We start from the raw sequence: 23,380 nt of genomic DNA on the forward strand, positions 1-23,380 counted from the left end.
TGAAACTATGCTACAAAGCTACTGTGATAAAAACAGCATGGTACTAGCAAAGAAACAGACCCAAGGATCAGTGGAATAGACTAGAAGATACAGAAACAACTCCAGACATACTCATCTACCTCATCTTTGACAAAGGAGCCAACCACCCTCACTGCAGGAAAGATTGCCCCTTTAGTAAATGGTGTTGGAAAAACTGGATCTCATCTTGCCAAAGATTAAAAGTAGACCCCTATCTTTCACCATGCACTAAACTAAAATCAAAGCGGATTAAAGATCTAAATATTAAAACAGAAACACTAAACTTGCTGGAAGATAAGTTAGGTATAACTCTTGAAGACATTGGCATAGGAAAAACTTTATGAACAAATCCTCAATAGCACGGGAACTAGCACAAAGAATCAACAACTGGGATCTCATCCTATTAAAAAGCTTCTGCACTGCAAGAGAAACCATCAACAGAGCTAAGAGAATACAATGGGGGAAAAATTTTTTACCAGCTGTTCCTCAGACAAAGGTCTACTATTGAGAATATATAAATATATAGATATATAAATATATCGAGAATATATAAAGAACTCAAAAAAATCAGACCCCCCAAATATAAAGACCCAGTTCAAAAATGGGCATCTGAAATGAACAGACATTTCTCAGATAAAGAAGTTAAAGCAGCAAATAAACATAAGAAAAAATGTTCAACATCACTGGTCATTCGAGAGATGCAGATGAAACAACGCTGAGATTCCACCTCACCCCAGTAAGAATGGCTGCTACCAAGATATCAACAAATAACAAATGCTGGAGGGGTTATGGGGAGAAAGGAACCCTTCTCCATTGTTGGTGGGAGTGCAGACTGGTGCAACCACTGTGGAAGTCAGTATGGAGACACCTCAAACAACTAGGATTGGAAGTCCCACTTGACCCAGATATTCCTCTACCCGTTATCTTCCCAAAAGAATTAAAAGAATCATACCACAGTGGTATATGCTCACTCATGTTTATAGCAGCACAGTTTGCTACAGTTAAAACCTGGAAGAAGCCCAATTGCCCATCAACTGGAGACTGGATAAAGAAGATGTGTTTTTGTTTAATAAAATGGAGTACTACTCAGCCATAAAGAATGAGAAACTAGAGACATTTATAGCTAAGTGGATGCACATTGAGGACATACTCTTAAGTGAAATAAATAGGACACACATTTGTAAATATCGAATAGTTTCTCTGGTGTGAAAAACTAAAAGTGTAAATAAAATGTATAATTTATATTGTGAAATAGGAAGAAAAGGTCTAAAGGAGTAGGGGAAGTGGGAGGGGTAGGGGAAAGAAAAGAAGGGAAAATAAAAAATATGAGAAAAGGAAAATAATGGAAACAAAGTCTTTGTAAATAGGGAAGAGTGGAGGGGGTGAAGGGAGGGTGGGGAATGGGGCAAAAATAAGAACCAAGATACATCATGTAAAGGTACAAGTTCCCAATGATGAATGTAACTGTATTGTATACCCAAAATGTACCAATAAAGTTAATGGAAAAAAAAAAGAAAAATGCACAGGCCAGAAGTTGATGTATATCATTCACACATATATAATTTCAACATTTTCTGAGGCATAGAAGACTTGTTATTGTCATGTGTATAATATATGCCCTTCGTTCAAGGTGAAAAAGTTCTTCTCTATGAAGATTCTGGAAGACTTTTCTAGAAAGATAGTGTGCATGTATAAGTTTTGGGCAATGCTCCATTGGGGTGTGGTTTGTCCACAAAGGTTCATGTTGGGGGGCAGAACCTCAAGAGGTGGAGCCTCCTGGATGGTGGTTAGGTCATGGTGGAACCGCTCTTAGAAGGGATTAACGCTGGACTCATAGTGTGAATCAGTTTTTACAAAAGTGAGTTGTTACAATGTAAGGCCACTCCACGTGCTTGGTCCCTTCTGGGCTTGGTTATTTTCCCTTCTTCCTCTTCATCATCTTGTGACCCGGACAGTAGGGGAGAGGTCACCAGAGGCTGAATAGATGGAGCAGCCAAATCTTAGACATTCAGCCTGCAAAACTTCTTTAATTTCTAAAGCACCTAACATCACTTATTTTGTTATAGCAATGAAAAATGGATGAATACAGGCAAAATAAATTTGGATTCACATTTAGCTCTATTACATCAAAAGTCCATGTTTAGGACACTAGTCTATGGAGAATATTTCCTCAATAAATAGGGTTTATTTTATATTCAGGGGAAAGCATAAAAATAAATGAGAAAAGGTGACATACATTCTTCAAGATAAGGGATCCCTGAAGACAAATGAAAGCCCCAGTAATAGAGATTGCTAAATGCTTACATGATATCCTTCATGCTTGAGTGTGGTGCAAATGCTGTGGGATTTTATTGTTGAAGAGGAATCCTGTAGCAAGCTGTCATTTTGAGAATGACACTGTGATTTTTTCAATTATTTGGTTACATCAGTTATTCTACATAGGGTGGATATTTCATTGCCTTTATCAGAAGTAGAAGGAAAGCAAAGCCATAAGGGAGGAAGGTGAGAAACAAAGACACAAAAGTCTTTTGTGGCTATCTACATAACATTATGAATTTTCTTTGAATTGATGTCACAACACAAGGCTTGGCTGAGCGACAGCTAAACCTATCACTCTCTTACCAGACAGCTTAGATGCAGTGGACAATTCACACAGTCACACGCTGATACATTGTAAGAATCAATTAAGGCAAAATAGCACAATAGGTATCTTCGGCATCAATGTATTAAATATTTGGAAACAATGCCTTTTGATTTCCCTCAGCCACCGACATTGCTCAAAGATTAAAAGGCATATGTTAATTTAACTGTATAGTAGGGGAGAAAGCCACTCAACTGTTTAAATAATTCTGACTTTCATGTCTTTGGAGTGCATGTTTGTACAACAATTTTTTAACACTTGAGGAAAATCTGGACATATTATACATATTATTATATCGGACAAATCATACAGATTGTCCTCAGAATTAGGTAACTGGTATAGTATAAACTTATTCTCAATAGTGTGTAAGTTACATTCTGAAACAATATGTTCAGTAATTTGTTTTTAGGTGAAGGATCTATAAATATAAAGGAATGTAATTCAATGTTTAATCTGAAAAAAAGTTGATTAAAAATAGACTTACTTCCAAAGCATCTGGAAATACAGGGGAAATAAGATATTGGTTGTATTTGTTTTATATTTATTTAGATTAACAATTGGACACACTGCTTTACATTACGGAGGTCTCCATGGGTATGAGGCACTGAACCTCCAGCACAGTTACGTGTTTCTGAAGTATGTTAGAGTCAGGGCAAGTGATCATGGACTGAAACTTCGCAAACTGTGAGCCAAATAACCATTTTCTCTTTTAAGGAAATTATCTCAGGTACTTTGTTATAGTGACAGAAAGCTGACTAATAAGTCAGTTTCTCTATTTCTTTCAGAGACAACTTTTCTTTGAGAAATAAAGGAAAAGAGGAAGAGATGAAAAATATATTCTATAAGACTTGCTATCATTTAGTAAAATAGAAACAGAGTCACTGGACAGGTCAAAACTAGACTGCCAGAGAAAATATTTACTCTTAGTTAGATTAAAAAACACAACTGTTAACCTTCGTTTTTAACACATCAGAAGATCAGACAACTCTGGCCTAGACAAAGCATTTTAAGGAACAGATTTAGGACCACAACAAGGCCTCTGATATTCCAAGTAGCTATAAAGAGTCTATAGCTAGAACTATCAAGACATAAATAATGCTGGCTACTGTTAGCCCAACCTTTTCATGATTTTGTTTTGTTTTGTTTTTCTGGTTCCAGTAAGCATCTTTCTAGAGTACAGGAGTGTATAGTGATCTTTAAAACCACAGTTCTACAGAGGTTCCTAATCAGAGCCAGTTTATCCTAAACTGTGTTGACACTGTGCTTGCAACTATTTCATGTGTATTTCAGAGAGTTAAGCAGTTTGTGCCAGTGAATTCTGGGAAACCCTGCTTTTACAACTAAGTACTTATGGGATTCCTATTAAATAAAAGCACATATTACTAACAGCGAGGCTTTAAACTGCTTGCCTGAGCAGCCAGGAAACCGGGCATTATGGTTATTACTGCAACTTACGCTCATCCAAAACAACAGGATCATCTGTGACTCCTGCACCTCCTGACGCCTCTCCTTGTAGGTGTTTGCATCTCTGCTTCCCAACTAGATGAGCAACTCTGAACGTTCACATATACTGCTAATTTCTCCATCTCAATCACTACTTTATTATTTTTTAATGAATAAACAATAATAATACTAAATAGAAGACTGTAAATATCTTGTTTTTTGTAAACACTTTTGAATTAAGCAAAGCACCAGGAAATATGCCAATCCCCTGACGTCCCCCTCCCCTGAAAAAAGCGTAAGACTAAGAATTCTCAAGAGTCTCCGAGGTCTAAAAGCCTTAGTTCAGAAAAAAATATTGAAATATAAACTGTTTCATGGCACACTCTGTTCTGCTTTGCTCAATTTGAAATCCTCAAGGAGTACTTCACACAATGTCTGGCCTATACTAGTTGCTCAATAAAAATCTGTTGGGTAAATGACTAAAGTAATGGTTATCTCTTCTCTAAACACACACAAAAATGCTAACAGTCGAATTCGGAACTAGGAGCTAGAGCTGCTGTAGACAAGCCCGTGGATGGCTATGACACATATCATCTAGCATCACAAAACACCATGGTGCCGTAAAAAGCATGCCAAAATGTAGATGCATAAGTCAAACCATTTCTTTTAGGAGCCAACAGATCTCATTAGACCCTGAGTACTAACTTCTGCACAGCACGACTACTGATACTTCCATTAAGGATTCTGGTTTAAAAGAAAACATTTTTAAAAGCCAAACTATGCCTGGAGCATTAAAGAAAGCAGAGAAGAATATGATGCACTATACATACTTTGACTAGTTATTGCTTAAAATAAATACCATATTTTTTTGATGCGTCCCGCAGACCACGTGTGTTGACTGCTGTCTGCCCTCACACCCTTCTTGGTCCCTACTCCGGGTGTGTGTGTATGAGGGAGGGTCCTCTACTCCCCCACACTGCCACACTTGTGGCTCCTTCCAATGGAAGATGCCCTGAGCAGAAAGGAGGACAGAAGGAGAGAGAAGCTGGGGTTTGCTTTCAGTTTCGCTCTTGCCTGCATTCTGCAGTGGAGTTTTCATCTGAGATCAGCAGCCTCACTTGAAGACTCTAGTTTCATCTCATAGCGATTTAAGGGACTTAGAAACTTCCATTATCTCCCTTCCCCTTTCAACAATGAAGGAGCTCTCAGATGGCCGAAAGGTACATCCACACCTGTGGTTAAGGCCCCAGAACTGCCCACATCTCTGCACACAGGTGTCTCATTAAATTCTCATTGAAAATCTGAGCTGCTAAAACCTTCTGTGTTCAGTCACATCTCTGACCAATGCATCACAGAATAGTTAGGCTCTGCTATTTCAGGTGAGATTTAGAACCAACATAGCAGGAGCAAATCAATTATCAAACCAAACAATCTCTCATTTCCTCCCATCAGACCATGGTATTCTAAAAGGCCCAAGGGAGTTGTAGACAAAGAAAAAGACAATACGTGACCCGCAGTGGCAAACGTTCTCTCAGCTTTACACTCTCTACCTAGTGAACACATTCAGGCCTGTCAGGGCCTTCTCCACATCAGCTAAGCCTCTTTAATCTTTCTAAATGAATGAAAAATAATTGTTAATGCTTTCTAAAGTATTCTGAAATATTTCCATAGAAAGAAACTAATGCAAAATGATAAGCAGAAATAAGAAGTTTTTTAACAGAAAAAAATTAGGGATCTGGCTCGATTAATTGGTAAGCAGATTGCAGAAGAGAAGGTTGGATTTGGTGACAGGGGTAAAAACAGAAACAAGGGACAGCAGAGGGAGCATAGATGACCGTCCACCACAGAGGACAGGACCAGGACCAGTTCTCTTGGTCACCCAATGTGGGGCTATGGACAGCAGGGTAAATGATGGAAAGACAACGGTTTTCTGATTCCAGTTTTCCTAGATGAGAAATCTTGATTAAGTCACTGGTGATGCAGAATACCCTATTAAATCTTCATGATGCTTTGGTTCCAAATTCAAGGTTGTGAAATTATCCTTACCTCCGGAGATGATGCCTTTAGATTTTCAGTTTTGAGGAAACAATTTAACTGCTCAATCCTCAAAGAAACATTACTTCAAATCTCACCGTTCTGTTAACATTTGCTTTCTGCTAAAGCATTTGCTTTCTGCTATTCTGAAAACTCAGATGCTTCCACTAGAATGGTAGTAGGTAGACTTTACCCTGTTCTTCATGGATTAGACAATACCTTCTGTATGCTAAGCTCCCAGCATGTCATTTAGCAGATACAGATTCTTAAAGCAACTTTTCAGCCTAAGGGCTTTCTGAAGTCAAAACTTCTTCTGAAGTCCTCTTGGAATATGACTTATAAAGCATGTGGAGACAAGAATCTGAGCCAATATATTTTATTCCAAATGGAGCTGTTTAGTTTCTTATATGATTTTTAAATGTGATGTTTGTCGATCCTAGAAGACTCTGTTCTCTCAGCTCCCTGGAAAAATAGGTGGAGTCTTGAATAATTATATCACTGGTACTTTTAAATTCTACTACTTGTGTTTCTGCTGAATAAATGTGTTGCATACATGAAACATTCTCTTAATTCTGCTCCTCAGACTCAATTTTTTTGCTGTTTAGGCAAAAATTATAAAGCTACATGCTGGCATGGACAACACTATTCTGTAATTGTTCATTATTAAATGACTTTTCTCACAGAAAAGTGGAAACATGGCTTAGGAGATAAATTACCAAAAAAGAAGATAAGCTGAATATATTATCCATTTCAGAGATGTTCATTTATTCTATTTGCCACATTGCAATGCTTATAATGAACGCACCTCCCTATCAGATTTTCATCTGTGGAAGGGAGTATTAATCTTACAAAGTAAAAGAAAGCAAACTATCCCAGAAACAATGCTGGCAGGCTAGAATTTCAAGAGTGCTATATATCACAAAAGCAGAAGGAGTACTCAAGGAAAATGGGGAGTGTGTGTGTGTGTGTGTGTGTGAGAGAGAGAGAGAGAGAGAGAGAGAGAGAGAGAGAGAGAGAGAGGAAGGGAGAGGAAGGGAGAATATCGATATATCATTCATAGATACTTTTTCTTTTGGTACTGGGGATCGAACTCGGGTCCTTGCGCTTGCTGGGTAGGTGGCAGAGCCAATAGACATTTCTTTTAAGGAAGCAAAATCTTCCACATTAATTCCACATTAATTAACACTGAAATTAATCCAGCTCTGTGTGAATTGTCTTGTTTCAAATACCATTTCCTTTCAGTATCTCCCCTACCCTACAGTTCCATCACCTACATGCATGACAGTGAATATCTAATGATATACATCATCTCTAAGAGTGGGGGAATGAGAATATTCTGGGTAAATGTCACAACATGTGATTTCCAGATATACCTAGTTCTCATGGAGCAAGGGGAAATAAGACAATGACTTTACTGCTAAGTACATATAGTACTTAAGGAAAACATATTTCAACAGAACAAAAGGACAATTAATCACTTTACATTAACAGATTACATCAGACCTAGAGATGTTGTAAGTTTAATTTAGATTTTATTCTGCTTTGGTTTATGTCAATCAGTGTGGCTACTGGTTTTAAGAAATATTAGAAATTTATCTTTCCTTGTATGGCTAGTATTAATATTTATCCTAGAGGAACCCTTGTTCTTCATTGATAAGAACAGTTTTACATTCTAGATCTAAGTTCCTTTTTATAATGTTAAGGCCTGTAGTTGATATAAAAAGGCATAACACATAAAATTATTCCTGCTGACATACATTCGTCATGCACTGGGTAATGGGCAAAAGGCTTTTACATCTATTATTTTGACAAATCTTTATAATGCTAGAATTCCACCAGGTGGATAATATGATCCCCAAGTAAACTAAGGACAAACAAGGAAACTAAGACTGAAGAGGGCAAGTGATTTGCCAGTCACACAACAAATAAGAGGTGGAGGCAGGGTTCACACGCAAGTGCATTGTGTGCTCAAGTCCTTTCTCTTTATTTTCTCTTATAATTAAGGAAGGGTAGCATTGCAGATGATCAGATTTGACTTATTAGAACATACTACTAGATTCAAATATAAATTCTAAAGGGGCCTTCTTAGACATTTTTTTCTTAATCTCCTCCTACATTTTGATACTACAGATATACCACAAGTGTGTCTATGTACAGACATGTGTGCTTTATACATAAGAAGAATAAGATTTTTCCTCCCTAGAATAAACTTTCACCTTCTGCAGGCAAGGAGAATGCGTGATCTAGAAAATGTTCCTCTGTGTCTCCAAAACCTCAGAACAGGTTCCTTACTGCTTACAACTGCATGGGATTAGGGCTCTTGGTTTTCAGCTTCAAGTTTTCAGAATCTTAAAAGACAAATACATGGAAAACATTGATGAACCACTATTAGCTGCTTATATCTTGGCATGAATAGAAGCTGAGAAAATCAGACAGGGAAAGGAGGACACCAGGAGGGCAGCTCCATACAGACAGGAAGCCTCTGCATCACAACTGTGCTTCAGTCTGGTGCTGTTGAACACGTTAACACGCCAGCGAGGGAGTCCTGTAAGAAGATGCTAGCTCCCATTCATGAAGGCCAAGAAAACTTAGTCATGAGCCATCTTAGTGACTCTCACTCTATTGATTGTTGTGTAAACACTAGGTTTCCTGCCTAGGAAGAATTTGCTGTTTGGTTCTTTTCAGGCCTGCTTGCATATTCCCAACTGCTACGTGGCCAAGAATAAGTAAGTTTATGTAATGTTCCAAGGAAACTGCTCAGCACCATGGCTCATTTTAACCAAGGTATGAATAGAAAACAGAGATGAATTCACAAATACTTCTTTCACATGCGTTGTAAAATATAACTTTTTTACTCTCGGGGCCAAAACGGGCTTAGCCATTGAAGTAATTATAGCTTACAACTATAATTTACAGTTAGCTCTGGTTAACTCAGTATTCACATAAAAAATAGTTCACTTGTCTTATTGGAATACTGAAATAAATGATTTTATAAAACCTATAATGTTTGAGTAATCCTAGAATATATGGTTAATCCAGAGAAAAATCAACAGTTGACAGTTTGCTAAAACAATATTTATTATTTACTGGCTACCAAATAAAAGGCTAAAGTATTATACTTTATAAACATTACCTATTTAATCCTTACAGCATTCTTTACTTCTTGTACAGAAGAAATAAATGTAGAAAGGACAGGTGATTTTCCTAACAGTCCCTGGAAGTGAAGAAAAAGGGGTCCGAATTCCTGGCATCTCAAATTCATTCTCCACCACCTCAGCCATAATGAAATGACGGAAATAAGTCTACAAACCTTTAATTTTCAAATAGAGGAACTCCTGGGCAAAGGAAAAGGTGGTGGATATGGGGTGAAAATGCATTGAGATTTCAGATGAAAAGCTACTGCGGAGATTATTTGAACAGCAGGATGATGTTTTAAAATGTCATATCTTTGAGGTGGGTGTTGTTGAGAATTTCCTGACTTTGAGGGCTGTGAAATATACGCATGTGTCAGGGCCTTGGTGAATGATAAACAAAATCATAGCTACTTTACCCAAGTGTAGGCTGCAACTGTTCTCCTAAACCACCTGCAGAGCTCACTTCCTGCCAATGGCATTGAACCTTTTGACCTGAAGGAAGCTCCCATGTGAATGAATGTTCCTTGTTTAAAATTCCCAATGTATTTTATACTTGTATTGAATGTCTCCAAGGTGACAAGATAATAGAAACTGAGAGGGTAGAAGTGGAAAAGCACAAAGAAGGTAAAACTTTAAGAAATAATTTTATAAAGGCAGCAATCTAATGGATAGGACCATTGTTGAGGAGCCAGGAACAAAACGAAGTCTCCTAATTCATAGAGCAGTACTTATCTTCACTTAGGGAGTGCTGTTACCAGGTGGAACAGGCTTGAAATTACAGCAAAAAATTGACCCCCAAATCCATTATCAACTATTGACTGTCTCTGTACACACTGATCTAATATTCAAATCATTTAAATACATTAATAACAAAGTAAAAAATGTAACTCATTAACACAGTGTACTATATGTTTACCAAATCCCAAATAGCTTATCAGTCTTCAAATAGTGACATTCTTCCTAATAAAAATAAAGATATGAAATTGTTCTCACATGTGAGGTAATGTGTGTAGTTGGTCACATTAAAATAAAAGACTTTTCACTTAATTTCCTGTAGATTTCAGATATTTGTATATCTTTTATTAACTGGAAAATTCCTCAACTCATTGTGCACTTACTGATACAATCTATTAGGAAAATGTTTTCAAAATAAATATCGTAACCCATAAGATTCAGACAGTGTTTCATAATATTAGTTGGCAGTAAATGAAACATTTTATCAGTGAAGCACTTTTTACAATATCTGTATTATCTTTAAACGACATTCTTATTTAATTATGATCTTTTATTAAATGAGAAAGCCTCCTACATCAGATCATCTTTGAAAGGTTTTTGTTAGATTTTATGAAGACTACTACATGCAGATGTTATATTTTAAAATATTCCGTATAGTATAAAATACAACTGTGAATATTGCTAAGAATATGCAGCATATTAACACATCACCTTTTTAGTGCCCTAGTGCTTGAAATTTATTTTAAAGCTGACAGTCTAAGCATTTCAATATTTTAAATATTAATGAAGTAATCACACAGAACTAGTCCTCCTCCGAAGACATATCAGAGCATTTTAACAACACACAGAAATCCAACACATTTTTAAAAGAAGTAATGTTTGCATTAGATCTTGTCTCTTAGAACCCCCGATGTAATGTAATGTACATCTTAATAGAAGGGAAAAAAGTACAGGTCAAATGACAACCATGACTGCTTCAATTATATACATTCCCAAGATTGTTTCAAATTGCCAAATCTTGCCACCTAAAACTCTGGTAGGAGAAATAATACTAATTATAGCACTGCCCAGCAGTGTTTGAAATCTGTACAACCCTGGAAAATTACAACTAAAGCCAAGTACACCTACAAAGAGATTTCCTATCACGTTAGAACAACGACTCCACCATTTGTGAGTTATTACTTACCTAGAATCATGTTTCTTAGCAATAGTCAACCCAGGCAGTCTGTAATTTCTGTGCAGTGAACGTGTCAAGAACCGAAGGATGTTAACCTGCCCCACGTTTCATTAGAGATTGAGTGTGAGCCTTCACAAACTCTTCCTTGTATACAAAGCCTGCTGGAGGAAGGGCCCGCCTCCACTCACTCCTGTGTACCTCTTTTGAAATTAACAAACAATACAGTGTCTGTCACTAGATGTTGCCTCTTCAGCCTACAGAGCCAAAAAAATTATGGAAAAGTAGGTTGCTTCTCTGGAGTTTAAGATATAAATTCTGAATTAATCATGCTGTTTCTTTAAAGTTCCAAATAATATTTTTTTACTTACTTCATAAAAAAATTTAAACTTCTTTAAATAAGTTCATAAGATCATATTTTAAAAATCTACCTTTAAAAAGCAGCCTTTTTTCTAATGCTTTTTTTCTTCTAAGAATTTCAAATACATTTTACCATAACTAAAAAGAAATTCTGATACCAACCAAACTGCATACTATGTACATTTTAAAAGAAGACAGGATAGTAAAAACCTATCATTCACTGAAGATCAGAAAATGCAAATGTATTTATTATTTGGTGGTATGAGCTTGAACCTTCAATGAAATTTTAGTTTCAGGATGAATTGTTTGTTTGACTCTAATACAGAGATATTTCTAAAGTAGCTTTCTCCTGCCAAAAGAACAAGCCTTATGGTTTTAAATAAGGATATTTGTAGTGAACATTTAACAAAGGAACATCTCTTCTCTTTTCGTTTCTCCACTGGAAGGTATTAACAATTTGAAAACAGGAAAATATATCTGGGCCAAAGTGAGAATACATCGTAAGCCAGACAATAATAGAGCCAGTGAGCTGAATGTGATTTCTGAGACTGTGTTTTCTAAAATAGAAAATAAAATGACATATGAAAATATTACATAGTTTAGCAATTGTTGTTAAATTATTCTCCAACAGATACTACTTTTTACACATCATAATGGCAGAGCACAGTAAAGTTCTGCCTTCCTAGAGTCCAGATGAGTTTTCAGGTACTTGTTCATGTTTTTGTATTTCTCTATCCCTTAATTTGGAAATTCCACTTTTACATGAATATCTACTTTCATGTTGGTAAAAGCAAGGTGAAAAAGTTAAAAGTAGAGAATCTGAAAAAAGCATAATCTAGATTGCAAAGGAAAATGGGCAAAGACTATTAAAATAGAATAATTTGGACCAAAGGGACAAAGGGAGAGAGACAGCTGAGGGTGAAAACCCTAAAACAGCCCGAAGTCTACTTTGTGCCATGATAAAATGTAAGTTTCTTACAGATACATATTTGAATGTTGTATGCTGAAGGTTGATGCAAATTCTTTTCTTTATAACTTGATTTTTTCAATTTCTTATTAGTATATGTTTATGATACAAATAATATATTCATTGTGGGGTCTTGGTACATATGCATATCACATCTTGGCTTTTTAAACTTTTCGTTCCAGATACTAATTAGAAGAAGAGATGTATGTGTTCATATTAAGAAGCAATTCTCTGGAAATGTGGAGGGAGGCCTCTTTTCTTGACTCTTACTTCCCATTCACTTTAACCCATGATTCTCACACTTGAGCATGCGGCAGAATTCCCTGGAGAGCTTGTTAAACGGGGCCGCTGGATTCTAACCCTAGAGTTTCTGATTCAGACTGCCGAGAATCTGCGTTTATAACAGGTTCCCAGGTATAATGGTTAATTTAGGAGTTACTTTTCATTAAGTGATGCCTACCTAGCCAGTAATTCATGCTTTTCAGGTGCATCTGTGAGTGTTTCCAGAGGAGACTGGCTTGTGAGCTGGTGGGCTGGGTGGAGATCAGCCCTCCATGGGCAGGCATCGTCTAACTGGCGGGGGTTTCACCCAGGACTAACTGGGAGGGGAAAGACGTATTTGATTTTTCTCTCTCTGGGAAAGAGCAAACCCTTTTTCTCTTGTCCCTGCACATCAGAAGTCAGCCTGGGCTTTGTGCTCTAGGACTTGCAGCAGTGCCTCCCACTTTCTCAGTCTTCCAGCTTCATACACTTAGTTTCACCATCTGCTTCTGTGCTTGAGGCCTTGGGACAGGGGCTGAGCCAAGTTAAAGAACTCCCTGGTTTTCCACCTTGCAGATGTTCCTGCAAGGACAGGGACTGTGGGACTTTTCAGCCTCCATAATCATATGAGTCTCTTCCCTGAATAAAACCCCTCTCATCTCTCTATGTTTCTATATTTTCTCCTTGAAAAACTCTAACACGCCAGGTGATGCTGATGCTATTTGAACTTAACTTTTAGAGCCATGGCTCTGACTCATTAGATTATCCTAATATCTGGATGAGGACAATTTTCATTGTTAATTCCATTTTTACAGCTCTGAGTCAGGATCCATCCATAACTGATTGGATCTTATAATAACTATTCAGTGTATTAGGCAATTCTAGTGCATCCATGGACTTGGCCATAGCTGGTCACACTGACTCTTCAGGTGAATGACATCACTTTTCAGTCATATCGTGTGTTGAGTTTAACTGCCATTTAAAAATGTTTCAAAACTTACACTTTGAAAAAAGCTGTACTATAATTTGGCATTAAAGTTATTCCATAAAGCCACTTTAATTAGCTTTAAAAATAAGTCATCCCCTACAAAGATGCCATAAGAACAGGTATAAAGTGTATATTTGCCATTAGGAAAGCAGGTGTTCCTCGCTGAAGGATGATAATAATTTCAGATTGTCTTGCAAAATAGCAATCAAGTAGTATAGAAGAAAGGCGAGCACAAGTGGAAGCAGCTGTGACACTTCAACAGTTCCACCCAGCAATGCAACTGAAGGCAGAAGAGATGGCCAATAACTTTAAAGAGGAGTGTCAACACAAAGAGCTGCTGTTGTGACTAATTGGAAGATCCAGTGTGACTTTCTTTAAGATCCTGTGTCATACTTTATTGACAGCTTTTTTTTTTTTTCAGAATTCTGACCCTTAGGACTCTGAGACAACAAATATTTGCTTTAGCCACCCAGACTCGGGTACTTGGTTACAGTAACCTTAGCAAACTAATACAGCATCTTTGCCAGGTTGATACTAAGTATATACTAAATTCAGAAAAGGCCTTGGAGAACCAGATCACCACTTGCTCTCTTCTTTCTTAAAAAGTTTAAATAACAGCAGGATTGTCTATATTTGGACAGCTAGATGTCCAGCTAGATGTACTTTAGTTTTTCCTTCATCAAACTGGCCATGGCTGACCGTTTAAGCAGATGACCCTCACCCCCAAAGACCCAGAAGCTGAATTTTTAACTTACTTGACTTTTTTTTTTATTCTTGTGTTTTCTGTTCCACTACAATTTGCTTTTATCTTTATTCATGTCTGCTACATAACTTTGTTTGATTAATTTGGTATGCTTTTTCTAGTTTTCAAGATGTTTATGTGGCTCATTTATTTTCAATTTTTGTTTTTTTAATAATAAAAGCAATTTAGATCAGTGTTTAATGTGAAGTTTTCTGTTCCACTAACTTTTATGTAATCTATCATTCTATTGTTGATTTTCCTTTTTTCTCTTCATGGCTAAAAGACCTGAGAGAAAGCAATAACAAGACATCTTTTAATTCTGTCTTTAACACTCATTAGCTATTTTGCCTTAAAAACAGATGACTCACTTTTCATGAGCTTCTGTGATGTTGGCTGTGGAAGGATCAAACCAACTAAATATGATAGTAATTGAGATGAAAAATTGCTTAGTTTTAATTATTTTTGTCCAATTAATCATACATTAAAAATCAGACTACCTTGAGGACATGAGAGTTGCTTAACTTTAGAATTTTAACTTTTCATATTTTTCCAATTGGTGTATCAATCATATCTCAGGTTGTCTGCATTGTTCTGATTTTATGGAAAACTGGTAATCATTCACTGATTAGCACAGTTTGAATTAATGACTTGCCGTCAAAGAATTCCTTTAAAGATTCATCTCTTGAAACGATCTGTCTTTGTCATTTAAAAGTACGGAGCTAGCATTGACTGAAAGCAGTTGTGCAGCAGGCGCTCTTCATTGGGGTTACATCCAAACCACAAGACAGCCACTGAACAGACAAGACTTGGGGCTAAGGTAGCACAAACGGTCCAAGGGGGCAAGGTGGCAAGGTCACAGGTCTTCGAATCCAGTGCTCTTTCCTCCATATAAAAACAGAATTGAGATTGAACAGTTGATTAAAGGTTTTTTTCTTTCTCTTTTTGGTAATGATTTCCAGAGAAGGTAAAGTTTTTCATATTTTTTTTTTGGAACTGAAAACATAAGCCATGTTAAGTAAAAGACATTTTCTTTTTTCAAAAAAGCAAGAAGAGGTTTGGTTTCTCTTTGTTTGGTTTTAACTTTGGAGAGATTTTTGTGTTTGCTTTCTCTTCCCCCTTCAGGGGAGAATGAAAGTATCTGAGAATGAATCAGATTACTTTGAACTATAGTATTTGTTCAATCATGCTAAACATTAAGTTCCAGCATATTTTATCCATTAATTCAAAAGAATTTGTACTTAGTGTCTAAAATATATGTAAAATTGTGCAGTAACACTCGTTTTAATACTTAACACTTAGATTTTACTTAAGATTGCCTAACAGAATTAACTATTTCTGATAAGATTATCCTTAACTGAGGAAAATTTGTAGCTTTTAATTTTCCACAAGTACAGTTTTCTATAACTGAAAGATAATTGCTATTAGCTAGGTTGCTGTCTATTTGAAAGGAATGAACATTTAGGGAGTATATAAACTCTTGACTTTGCAAATCCAGAATAGACCCATAAAAAGGAAAGAATAAAAAGAATTACAGTTCCTATAGGAAGATATTTACTACATTATGCATAATCATAAATAAGGAACTATACTAAATGCCAGGAGCTGCTTTCTTTGCTATATTATAAATATTTCATAACATAAGAAACTGTTCACTATGTAACAAGTAGGGAAATGATGTAGAGCTGCATATACTATAAAGGTCAAATATGTAAAATATACATATTATATATATCAAAGCAAATCATTGTGTATTTGCATGTCTACAGAAACAAGTTTGGAAAAAATACTCCAAAATACATAGCAAAATAGAAAATTTTACCCTATCATTTACTCTTTCATGTATTTTTACTTTTTCTGGTACTAAACTGAAAAATAAGTCATTTGAAAAATTGTAGTGGGAGAAGTTTGGCTACTTAACAGGAAACTTAAACAGTTTATAAAGGTCTAGATACAGAAGCAGCTTGTTTAAATAATCTCACTTAAAAACCTTATACAGTAGTAGGTAAACATAGGGAGCCAGTGACATTCTCAGGTTCTTCGGGGCCTTCATGATCCTCTGATTTGCCTGGAGTAAGGCTGGAGACCTGGGCAAGGATGTAGAAAAGCCTGCGGGGGGTGACACTGATCACTGTCAGGATGCTGATGTATAATAAGTTGTTCAAAATAAACAAGATAAAAGGGAATGGTGATAATGGTAGTACAATATTTACAGTGCGATTCAGCCATCAATTCCCACAACTCCTCCGTGACTTAATCTCTTCACCTGTTATATGTGCATCTCTGTATCCACTGAGATGAGCATCAGGAGCCTGCAGAGAGGGTAGGGTGGGCGTGCGGCTCATGGATTGGCTGGCAAGCACGATGCACCCCCCAGGGGATTAAATCTTTTAACCACTACGGTAGCACTGCTACTTCCACCCAAGCATTTAACCGAGATGAAGGCCATAATTTATATGTTGGGAAGATGTGGCTCCTCAGAAATCTTTTATAACCTAGCCCTCAATATACTATTCGTTCTTCATCAATGTCATCAGAGTTGTGTATCATCAAGCCTTCTAATTAACACGCTTCAGACACATCACATCTCTGCACATGTGGACACATCAGAAGAACTACTGTGTCATCAGTGCTGCCACCAGACAGCGCCAGTTCCCCTCCTACACTGGAGAGCAGATGTTCAAATAATGTACTGTAGGTTTTCTTAATATAGATCCTCTGCTTGATACATCAAGTCTTCAGTAGCATTAAATTAGAAGTGCTATCATTTTCAAAAGCTCTACCTGTCCAGGGTGCACCCACTCTACTTTGTTTATTTTTATGCAAAGCCAGCTGATCCTTTCAGGCAGAGTTTGCTTAGGACAGACAGCAAGACATTCTGTGACTGTTTACACCCTATGAGTGGCTGCTGGCTCTGAGAAATGTGCTTTTCCTTGTTTGCCAATGACATACATTTAGAGGGAGATGGACAAGACCACGAGACTCTGCATAACTTGGACAATTCTGAAGTGAGATGATAATCTACAAAAATATTAAGATACATTTACTTTTGGGAGATAAAAGCAAAAGAGATTCTGCCTCTATTAATATGAAATCTAAAAAAGAAAAATCTCATTTAAAAATAAGTGTAATGGGTATGGGGCTGCAACTGACTGGAAGGAATAACTTCTAATGTTCTGCAATAGAATTCTGGTTCACAACAATTATTTTCAAAATATCTAGTAGAGAGAGTTTTGAGTGTTTCCAACATAAAGAAATGATAAATGTTGGATGTGGTGGATATAAACGTTACCCAGATCTGAGATATAAATAGATATTGATGACATAGATATAGATAGATATATAGATATAGATACAGACATACATAATTTGTATCTCTCACTGTGGGCAGAAACTCCTGCATGAATCAGAAGTTAACATATCAAATATATCTGCCCACATGGGCCAGCTGCCCTTGTTACATTAAATATGGTTATGGCTATGCTTTGATACTATTTGCCTGTCACCAGATTTCCAGGATGCATCTGGAATTAGGCAGCAGAAAATATAAAAGCTTCACTAGATCAAGGTGAAGGATGGCCCATCTTTAACAGAATCTTTCTGAGAGAATTTTCTCAGGGAAGAGCTTTATCTTTACATGGTGCTTTTACTGCACTGTGGAGACTGGCAAGTGTTATGGAACTCAGCTGGGGGCTTGCACTTTGGGCTTTGTTTGCACATGTCCTGTCAGTGTGCTAAGTGAGATATTTCTATCCTCCGGTACCATGGAGATGAGACCCTTCGTTTTCCTAATGCTTGGCTCTCTTACTCGTGAAAAACTAAAAATAGTGGTAAATCCAGCCAGTCTAATCTTCAAACCCTTTGAAGGAATGATGCACAGTCCATGTCACCAGGAAATGACGAATCTGAAGCAATCCATCAATAAGCTCCTATCTCCAATTGATCGGCATCAGTAGGAGCCCTTGTGTAGAAGCACATCACCATCACTGTAGTAGAGTATAAACATCTTCCTGTGCACTACCTTGAAATTTCTAATGTTTGTAGTGTTAAAATATTTTGCAAATACATACCAATGACATAAACTAAATGTCTCCTCATGGGAAATTTATGATCTCTTAAGTTTCTATAGATGTATTTGTATAATATGATCCAGAATATTCTAGTATTAAAATAGGCAAAGCAGTTAGCTTCTTTTCTTAACTATAATTCAGCAAAATAAAGAAATATTTCAGCCAGATATTTCAATACATATCACTAGTATGTTTAATGAAAATTTGTTCAGATATAAATGAGAAGTTAAGGTATAAACAATTTATGCATGCTATGACTTAGTCTATGGATTCATTCCAAAATTGCTTAATTACCACGCAGTGTCTGAAATTTTATATTTGTATTCATATGTACATGATGATTGTAATACATAAGAATCCAGTGGTATTATATTATTCCTAATAATAGGGATAATGCTTCTAAGTGTAAGTAATATTGTTCTCTTCAGTTAATAGCCCATTTATTTTGGGTACCAGACTTCTTTTCCTTTATATTATTCCTATTTAATAGTCTTCTCTTAAGAAAAAATATGCTCTTTCTTGATTGTTCTATATAGTAGACCAAATTTGCCTCCCTGCCACGGGTGTCTACTGCCAATACATGGTATAATTTTATATTTTGAATAACAGACATATGTATTTAAAATCTATTTACACTTTAACAAACATTACGTACAATTTCTTGCACTATACAAATATATATAAATATATTCAAATACCTGTAACAATCCAAATTTATACCTGTTTAATTATTAGAATCTTTAATCAAAGTAGTCAGATTAATTCTGTGGTCTTATTTTTCTATTAGTAACTAAAAGCATAATTTTTTTAGATAATATTCTGGTATGTTCTAAAAAATTTAAGACTGATCATAAAAATTAATTTCAAAGAAGATTGAGTCCCCTAGTAGCACAGAGTTTAGGTTTACTTCCTGTGCATATATCTGAAACAACTACTGTAGAAAAGGAGTAAGTCATTAGAATAATTTTATTTTTATCTTCCAATGAACTCATTTGAAAATTTAACTATAGTCAAATGATTTTTAAAAGTGTTTTGTACAAGACTAAAAATAGCAATCATTTGATTTTAAATACTCAAAAGGTCCAGATAACTGGTAAAAATAATTTGAAAATAAATTTATTGGTAATAAAGGTTTATCAGAAATCTATCTGCATGGTATAGTTACCACAGTACTACCACTGTGGAAAATCAGTATGGTTATTCCTCAAAAAACTAAAACTAAAATTCCATTCAATCAGCTACTCTCCTTCTAGGTATCATCCCAAAAGAGTGAAAGAGGTCATATTACAGTGATACATGCATACTCATGTTTATAGCAGCACAAGTCACAATAGCTAAATCTTGGAAGTGACCTATGTGTCCATCAACAGATAAATGGATAGAGAAAATGTTGTATTTATAACAATGGAGTACTACTCAGAAAGAAGGATACACCTGAGTCATTTGTAGAAAAATGCATGCACCTTAAGATCATACTGTTACAAGTGAAATAAATCTGACACAGGAGCTTAAATATTGCATGTTTTCTCTTATATGAGAAACCCAAAATATAAATAAAGAGCAAAATAAAACAAAAGATAGATAACAGGAAGTAGGGGGGTAGATCTTTTTCAAAAGGGAAGGGGATCAAGTGATGAAGGGGGAGGGAAGAGGTAAAGTTCATGAAAAAAGAATTGAGATGTGTTAAATACATGTACCAACTCCCCATAAGGAATTAATCATTATGTAATGTAAACATGTACTAACAAAAAATAAAAACTGTAAAAAGACTGTAGCAGAAATGTATGCTTGATATTTCTGAACTGCATTAATTTTTCTGTCATATCCCAACTGACCAAAGCAATGTAAAGAGTGCATCTTTACAGATGGGTATAATTGAAAATGGAAATAATGTTAATAAGAAGTCATGTTTACATCTGGATTTAAAAATTTTAAACAATCATTTACCAAGTAATTTTGCTTTACCTTGAAAAACATACACTCTTATTTCGGTTATACAAGTCAGTAAGATCTTGTCTATGGCAAGAAACATTCCACTGGAGTATTGTGCTGCAGGCATGAAAACGTAAATTTTTTTTATACTTTCAATCAATGTGAAATTAAATTTAATTCACAAAACAAGAAATTTCATACTATAACCCTGAATGTGTATGATAATTATGTGTTGATTGAAAATAACATTATATAAAATCACCAATGTGCTTTGTTTTCTTTCAAGAGTTGGTTAAAATAGGTGCTTGGCTGAAAGACTAGAAATCATATCAAATATTTTACAAAAGTTGAATTCACTGGAGTCAAACTGCTGAAATGCTGTTTTAGAGAAGTATGAGATCAGCTTTTGTTCTCTGGTTTTGTACTGTTAAATTTGACATAAAACATTTTTATCAATAATATACGTTTCCAAGGTAATTTGCATATACAAATTTTACTATGGAAGAGATAAAAGATTAGTTTGTCTGGGGGAAGGGCTTTCCTTGGTTTCAAACGGAGAGTGTAGTTAGTTTTAAGAAAAGATTTCATAAACAGATGTTTTGAAAATTTGAAGGCATTGTATAATCAGAGTATCGATACTTAAAATACTGACTCCAAAACCATTTCGCTCTGTGAAGAAAGAAAGAGACCTACAGGAATAAATTATCTTGGTTATTGTCACCTAACTGGTCCAGTGGAAACAATCCTAAGAATATTGAGTTCTTTTCTGAGTCTCCATTGAGACTCCGTTCTGCTCCGGGCACATCCCGAGTGCTGAGGCACAGCCCCTGCTCTGGTGGAAGCTGGACTCATTCACTGATGCTGATCACTGAGCTTCTACCTGTGCTCACATCCTTCTTTCGCCTTAGGGGCCACTCTACAAACCTCCACAAAATAGGCTCCACTGTCTGGTAAAAATACCTGTGGCAGTGGTTGTTGTTTTAAAAAAATATTTTACTTCGATTCATCTATCATGGTTACTTTTTAAAAGATTATCTCATCTATCCATATGAAATAGAAAATGCACTGGTCTTTTTGGTGGGTTTTTCAGTGAACAGATTGCATAATAAAAATCTGTATTATATTTCTTATAACAGCATATTTAGGATATGTATAATATGATTGGGAAGATTTTTCATCTCTATGCCCCCCCAAAAGATAAGGTTGTGAGGTTCAGGCACATGCCCTACCGAGGTTGCGAGTCTTGCAGAACATGCTGAATCAGCCCAGGACAGACAGGCAGCCACCTGGTTCCACACTACAAAGACACAGAGGACAACGGACCACCAGACCACGTTACTGAGTCCCGCCGCTCCCGGCCCAGAGGTAGGGGCTTCTGAGCCGCCATCCCACTGCTCCTGGTCAAGAGGAAGGGGCTTTCCGGCCACCATCCCTCCTGCTGCTCCCAGCCCAGAGGAAAGGGCTTTTGGGCCACCATCCCTACTGCTGCTCCCGGCCCCTGTCCCACCTCTCCCAGCTCAGAGGAGGTAATCTGTGCAGGCGCCAACAGCACTCCCCACCCCTCAGTCGAAATGAGAAAACACGTAAATAAGTCTCAAAACCAGACTTCCAGATCACCTACAGCAACCACAAAGGGAAATGAGATGGAACACTCTGATACTCAACCACCTGGACCCACTGAACTGGCAACAAAAGGGGATCTGGAAAATAGGAAATCAGAAATAATTTCTCAGCTAACAGGAGAAATTGTGCTCCTAGTGCAAGACATGATTAATAAATCTAGAGAGGAGCTGAGGAACATGATGGAATCCCAACATAGGAAACAAATGGAATCCATAAAACAGATACAAATAGATTTCCAGGACATGAAAACCTCCATTGAAAGTCTACACAGCAGAATGAGCCAATGTGAGGACAGAATTTCAGATATAGAAGATAAGATTGCAATTAATGACTAGGAAAAGAAAAATTGCTTCAGAATTATAAGGGAACATGAGAAATCAATCCAGCAGCTCCTAGATGATGCAAAGAAGAATAACATAAGACTGATTGGAGTTAATGAAGAAACAGGAGAGAGTTCAGATGACATAAAAAATCTCTTAACAGAAATAACGGCAGAAAACTTCCCAAGCAGGGGAAAAGAACTTGACATACAGATAAGTGAGGCATATAGGACTCCAAATAGCCTTGATCAAAAAAAAATCTACACATAGGCATATAATTGTTAAGATTCCAGAAACTCAACAGAAGAACAAAGTTCTACAAGCAGTTAGAGAAAAGAAACAAATCACATGCAAAGGAAAGCCCATCAGAATCACAGCAGACTTCTCAACACAAACACTCAAGGCAAGAAGAGCTTGGAGTGACATATTCCAAGCCCTAAAAGAAAACAGCCTCCAACCCAGATTGATCTACCCTGCAAAACTATCTTTCAAAATGGGGAAATAAGATACTTTCATGACAAAGAGCACCTTAGGAACTTCATGAATACCAAACCAGCACTCCAAAGAATTTTACACAATAGCCTAGGAACAGACACTGAGAATCACAACCCCAGGAAGCAAAGCAGAATGAACACATCTGGCACGACAAGAAATTAAATGTAAAGGGGGAGAAACCAACAAAAAGAAGAAGTAGTCATGGCAATGACAAGTCAATATGTTTCAGTTATAACCATCAATGTTAATGGTGTCAATTCACCAATCAAAAGAAATAGACTGGCAGAATGGATCAAGAAACAAAATCCAACAATATTCTGCATATAAGAAACACACTTAATTCAAAAGGAAATTCATAGACTGAAAGTTAAAGGGTGGAAAACAATAGTCCATGCAAAGGGAACCCCCCAAAAAGCAGGAGTAGCTATCCTCTTGGCAGATCAAGT

General features: G+C 36.4%; 1 protein-coding gene and 1 pseudogene across 14 annotated transcripts in view; one reads left to right on the forward strand and one right to left on the reverse strand.

Annotated features, from left to right (window-relative positions):
* Positions 1-23,380, reverse strand: part of Znf385b (zinc finger protein 385B) — a 423,340-nt gene that overhangs the window by 212,913 nt on the left and 187,047 nt on the right. Inside the window, exon 1 of one of the 14 annotated variants that reach the window (XM_087201019.1) lies at positions 11,192-11,580. The exons of 11 other annotated variants lie outside the window; for them this stretch is intronic. Coding sequence is in view for 2 of the 3 variants with exons in the window: in XM_004868153.4 (XP_004868210.1) it covers positions 11,192-11,201 (10 nt within the window). In the remaining variant the exon portion in view is untranslated. Of the gene's footprint in view, positions 1-11,191; positions 11,581-23,380 lie in introns of those variants that run through there. 2 more of the 14 variants (XM_004868153.4, XM_021247147.2) reach the window with 2 other exon arrangements.
* LOC147829984 (acyl-protein thioesterase 1 pseudogene) lies at positions 12,796-18,450 on the forward strand (annotated as a pseudogene).

This window comes from Heterocephalus glaber, unplaced genomic scaffold (genome assembly GCF_053883595.1).
Source record: "Heterocephalus glaber isolate CG9 unplaced genomic scaffold, H.glaber_assembly_v1.0 deba00000347, whole genome shotgun sequence".
NCBI lineage: Eukaryota > Metazoa > Chordata > Mammalia > Rodentia > Bathyergidae > Heterocephalus > Heterocephalus glaber.